The sequence below is a fragment of the Saccopteryx leptura genome, chromosome 7 (assembly GCF_036850995.1).
Source record: "Saccopteryx leptura isolate mSacLep1 chromosome 7, mSacLep1_pri_phased_curated, whole genome shotgun sequence".
Lineage (NCBI taxonomy): Eukaryota > Metazoa > Chordata > Mammalia > Chiroptera > Emballonuridae > Saccopteryx > Saccopteryx leptura.
Window position 1 is genome coordinate 38,115,160 of NC_089509.1, and position 6,000 is coordinate 38,121,159.

General features: G+C 33.0%; 1 protein-coding gene across 3 annotated transcripts in view; it reads left to right on the top strand.

Moving 5' to 3' along the window:
- Nucleotides 1–4,865, top strand: part of ARL6IP6 (ADP ribosylation factor like GTPase 6 interacting protein 6) — a 38,672-nt gene extending 33,807 nt beyond the window's left edge. For all 3 annotated transcript variants that reach the window (XM_066346326.1, XM_066346324.1, XM_066346325.1), the window contains one exon: nt 3,483–4,865. In XM_066346326.1, the coding sequence (XP_066202423.1) occupies nt 3,483–3,576 (94 nt within the window). In that variant the 3' untranslated portion in view covers nt 3,577–4,865. The remainder of the gene's footprint in view (nt 1–3,482) is intronic.
- Nucleotides 4,866–6,000: the final 1,135 nt, after the last annotated feature.

The following is a 6,000-nucleotide window of genomic DNA, read 5'->3' on the forward strand; positions in this document are numbered from 1 at the left end:
GAGGTTAGGGACCCAGATTCTTTTTCTTTCTTTTTTTTTTGCATCCAGTTGTCTCCGCACCATATGTTAAAAAGGAAAGACAGTTCTTTCCTTATTAATGGTCCAATTAAATGTCAAAATTTAATTGACTATAGATAACAGATTTAATTTCTGGGTTCTCAATTCTGCCAGTACCATACCATTTTATTATTGTAGCTTTGTATTAAGTTTTGAAATTGGAAAGTGTGAGTCCTCCAACTTTTTTCATTTTTAAGTGTTTTAGCTATTTGGAGCTGCTTGCATTTCCATGTGATTTTAGTATCAACTTATCCATATCTGTAAAAAAAAAAAGGCAGTGGGAATTTAGAGGAATTGCATTGAAACTGTAGATCAATGTAGGAAGTATTATTTTCTTAACAATTTGTTTTCAATTCCATAAACACAGGATATCTTTCTATTTATTTAGAGCTTCAGTAAACTTTTTGGTTATCTTCATGTGAGGCTTCCATATTATTGTATTAAGATTTTATATATATTTTTTTATATTTTGAATCTTTTTTATATTTTGGAATCTTTTAGCATAATTTTTTTAATTGCCTAATGCTACATAGAAAAGTTGTTTTTTTATCAGATAGATAAATAGACTAAAAGGATAAAATAGAAGCTCCAAAAATACCCTCATACATAGGTTATGTGACTTAGGACAAAAGTATCACAGTTTAATAAGGGGAAAAGATGGTCTCTTCAATAAATTGCATCAAAACAATTGCGTATCCATAAGGAATGCAATGAGCATTGACATCTACCTGATCGCATATATAAAAATAATTTGAGATGAATTATAGACCTACATTTCAAAGAAAGAATAATAAAGCTTCTCTAAATAACACAATATCTTTATAACTTTGGAGTAGTCAAAAGATTGTAAAGGCCACAAAAAAGTACTAACCATTAAAAAAATTAATAAATTTGACTTATTTATTAAGACCTTACATTTATCAAAAAACTTCATTAAGAGACTAAAAAATAAAAAGATAAACCATAAAATATTTTTGAAACACATTTCTGACAAGGATTTGTATATAGAATATAATAAGAACTCTATAAATCAATAGAAAAATATTAGCAAAAGATTAACAGGAATTTCAAAAAAGAACGGTTAATAGTAAGTACATTGTACATTAGTCATCAGAAAAATAAATATTAAAACCAAAACAACACTCTGCAGACCCACTAAAAAGGATCGATAATGTGAAATGTTGAGGACTATGTGGAAAAACTGTAATTCTCGTATGTTGCTGGTGAAAGTAAAAAAATCAACTACTTTAGGAAAATATTTAAAGCTTTCTACTACAGCCAACTCTATATCTACCTTATAACCTAGCATTTTCACTTATACAGTATACCTAAGAGAAAGGAGGGCAGATGTCTACCACCCACCAAAGATATTTACATAGCGTCATGTGTATAGTATCTCTATTTATAAGAGCCCCAATTTGGAAGCAACCTAAACATCGAATATTAGAATGGATAGATTTTGGTATTTATCTACAATGGAATACTAAATTGCAATACAAAAGAACACATTTGTGCTACATAAAACATGGATAAATCTCACAGTCGGTACTGAGTGAAAGAATCCAGACAGAAGAATATATACTGGAGGATGCTGTGTAGGTGGTGTTTCAAGAGCAGGTGAAGCCAGACACTATGATAGCTAACAGTATAGTGTTATGTCAGGATTTAGAGGCTGGATATTTCTGTTCACTAATCAATTTATGTTTGAGGACACTTTTTTTTTAAGGGCAAAGCATTTAGTACATCTTTTTCGCCATATAGTAGGTAATACCACTAGGTAAATTAATCCTATGGCACATGAGAAGCACATTAAACAAGTCTCTAGGTGGTGAGTAAGATTGAATGGAGAGGGTAAGTATTAACTCCAAAGACCAATACAGAGAACCTTCAGCATAAGGGTTTTCTGTGGTTTCAGGTGAATGCAAAGAGGTGGTTCTGAGAAGAGTATATCTTTACTCTCTACCAGAGATCTGTGGGATTGGAATCATTATAGTGAGGTCTTCTTCAAATGTTAATACTACAGGCCTGATCTGTGGTGGTGTAGTGGATAAAATATTGACCTGGAACTTGGCGGCCACCGGTTCAAAACCCTGGGTTTGCCTGGTCAAGGCACATATGAGAATTGATGCTTCCTGGTCCTCCCCCATCTCTCTCTCTCTCTCTCTCTCTCTCTCTAAAATGAGTAAATAAAATCTAAAAAAGAAGTGTCTTTATTTTTTTTTAAAAAAGTTAATTCAGATCTAAGTACGTCCCTGGCTTTGACTTATTCTTAGAAAAAGAGGAGAGGACATAGGTATCATGACCCTTTCAGTCCAGAGTCCTTTACTGTTGACTTTCAACTCTTTCTACGTACACTACCAGCATCTCCCTGTATGTCGTTAATTTGGATTGCTTCAGTGAGAATATTCTGTTCTTCCTCTGATACTGGTTGGACTCCTTTTCTTTATAGCATGACTAATCCTTATCAGGCAGAGAGTATAACTACATTACAGTTAGTGGGAGGAATGTTAAGAAAGAAAATGTAGTAAAATAAGTTAAAATTTCTCCAAGATAGAGGAAACAAATATCAGGGAAAATCTGTGTATGTAAAGTAGTTGGCATTCAGTAATCCTAAAACGGAATGTATCTTTCATGATACTTAGGTACTCACTGAAAGCCACTTCAATTAAATGACTTATTAGGTTGAGAACTGAAATATTTGAAAAAGACATAATCTGATTTATGACTCATACATGGACAAATGCTGTTTTTAGTGCTCAAAGAAATAATAGAGCTCCTTCACCTAATCTAAAAATGGTACAAGTGAGATAACTGAAATAATATGTATTTTAAATGCTAAGTGAGAATAAGAGCAGAGAAAACCACAATGCTAATTAACAAAAGAAATGCTGGTAATGTAAGAAGACTTACACCTTAGAGTTAGGTATGGCACACACAGTAACTGGGAAGTACAGTCAAGAAGTACAGGTATCAGCGCTGGCTAGATAGTTTGGTTGGTTGGGGCATTGTTCCGAAATGGAAAGGTTGCACATCCCATCCCTGGTCAGGGCACATACAGGAACAAATCAGTGTCCCTCTCTCTCTCTCTCTCTCTCTCTCTCTCTCTCTCCCCCGCTTCTCTCCCTCCCTCTCTCTCCCTCTCTTCCTCTCCCTCTATCTAAAATCAATTTTTTTAAAAAACATATAGGTATCAAACTGAGCATTTTGCTGTAAGTAATGAAGTTGAAAATATGATAACCATAACAGGTTTTAACAGAAATTTTAAGGTCTATTACTTACCTGCAGAGATGTCCAGTATTCTTTTTTAACTTTTGAATTAATGTGGAAAACATTTTCTGTTTCTAAGCATTTTCAGTAAAAACTGACAGTGTTTCTATTATACCAAATTACATATTCCTTTTTTCATTTGTTTTTTCCCCCCTCAGGAAACTTACTGGACATTCTTTCCACATGGGCTATAGCATGGCAATTTTGAATGGCATTGTAGCTGCTCTTACTGTTGCATGGTGCCTCATGTAAACCTACACTGAAACAATAATCTTCGCCATACTTAGTCGTGATTGCTCTGTAATAACAGGGAAGAACATCATTGCCTACTCAGAAGACCAGGAAACCTGCTGTCCATTGTGTGATTCAGATACCTGTCACGTTATCATTATGGAGGACTTTCTTAAGCATCGTCTGGAACCTAGGCATTTGGATATCTGAGTGTTAAGTTTCAAGTAATTTCTTAAAATTATAAGATGTTTACCTCATCTCTTGACTTTTGTGTGTGTTCTTTTTTTAAGCTGTAGAAGCATTTTAATAGAATCAAACTGGATAACTTGAATACAGGACAATACCTACCTTTCCATATGTATAGTACATTTTTCCTAAAAAATACTGATGTTACTGTTTAATTAAGATAGAAATATATCTTAATTATTCATCATATCAGGAAAACAAATAATGCTTATTTGACGTTTTATGGAAGCTACTTCTAAATCAGAATATTTACTTTTTGATACTCATATAATCACTAGAAGGTGCATTCATATTTTTAAATGGTGCATAGTTTCTTGTGTTTTTTTACATATTTTCCTATTACATATTGAATTGTGTGTTTTAAAAATTGTTACATCTAGACAAATGTAAATGTTATTCTTTAGTTGGTGCAAATCTAATACCTGCCATTTTAAGTGTATTTGTTTTTTTTTTTAAAGGCAAAAGCATATTGATCTAGTTTAAAATTAAGTAAATTTATTTTTTAACAAAAAAATTGAAAAAAAGTAACATATATGAGCCATTAAAATATTGAAAAATTAGAAGCTGTTCACTATTACTGTTTCCACAATTCCAAACATTTATACTGGTATATATATGGTTACTTCAACAGAACTGATTTATTTTGTCTTTAATAAATATAAACCTGACATTTTATATTTGGAAATGCTTGAACTGGTTGGTTTTTAATCTCAAAAATTTAATTACCAAAATACGAGGTATTTTGATAGAGTATGTATATATGTATAATTTTTTATATATAGTTTCATAATTTTACTATTTAAATGTTTTTCTACAATTGTGGTGTTAGTTTTTGTTTTAATAATAATTAAGCCTTAAATGTTCTCACTTAGTTTCTAAATACCTGTTTAGAAAGTCATTTCAATTTTGAAATGATGGACTATTTAAAATGCTGTTTTTCTTAGTTTTATAAAAACTTACACTTAGGAAAGCATTGTAAAATAAAATTGGTTATTCAGGCTAAATGGGAAATGAACATGTGCAGTCTGTTTCTGTTACCACTGAGTGTTACTGAATAAATGATTTAATTATGTTTCCAAGTCTTATCTTTTTACTTATTTAAAACCTTTAGTTGGCAATGACAAATGATGCTCCAATTTAAATGATCTGAGATGTTTAGATTAGAATGGTGTATTTGTATCTGTACATATAGACATACATATGTTCATACATATTATACAGATGTTGCAGTGAATCTATTTTCACTCCCTGTCACCCTCTCTCCACCCTCCCCAAACTTGGCTCTGAAGTGCTCTTCTATTGCAAAGGAATGTACAAATAACAAAATCAAATTTTCTTCTCTTCACCCTTTCTGATTACACCACCCACCACCAAAATTTGGATAGCTTCTTTCAAATTCTTTGTCTTATGACTAAGAAAAATATTACAGTAGACCCTCTATATGTAGATATCTATAAAGATAGATATCTATCTGTAAGGTATTTTTATCAGGAACCCTGTTTCTTCTGAATTAGCACTTTTCTTAACTGAGAAATTACTCTCCTTCTCCAGTGTAACATAAGGTCCAAATATAAGCCATCCTACTTCCACTGCAGTGATTGACTAAGGATAGGCACCTATCCAGACCAGGTCAGTCCTAGTTTCTCATCTCCCCTAGCCACAAGGATTGCAATAGGAATAGAGACATGACTGAAATCCGGCCAGTCTTTTCCCTGGGGTTTTCAACTTGAATTTAAGGTATGATGAAGCTAGGTACATACAAGCCCAGGAGATGCTGGCAGCCAGAGTCCAGCAAACCTCAGTGGGAAGGACTAAAGCTGACATGTATATTGCTAATGACATTCTTCTAGTCCCTAAAGCCCAGTGTTGGTCATGTCATTCTTGAAATTTGGTAACATGAACCAATTCCTCCTTTGGCCTCTGCTGTTAATATTGGTTTTTTGTCATTTTCAATAAAAAGAGTCAAGATTAGTTTACGAGCAGCTGGAATCCATCTGTGTTATGAGACTGACTCAGACAATCTCATCTCTGTGTAGCTTACAACAGTTGTTTCCAACCTCTTTACACTTGGGGACTGGTGAAGATAGACTTATTTCAGGGACTGCTAAGGCAGAAATCACCGTGAGCATATGCAAAGTCTTATAAGATCATTGGGTCTATAATCTTCATACAATATCAGAGTGGTTCACTTTTCATGGA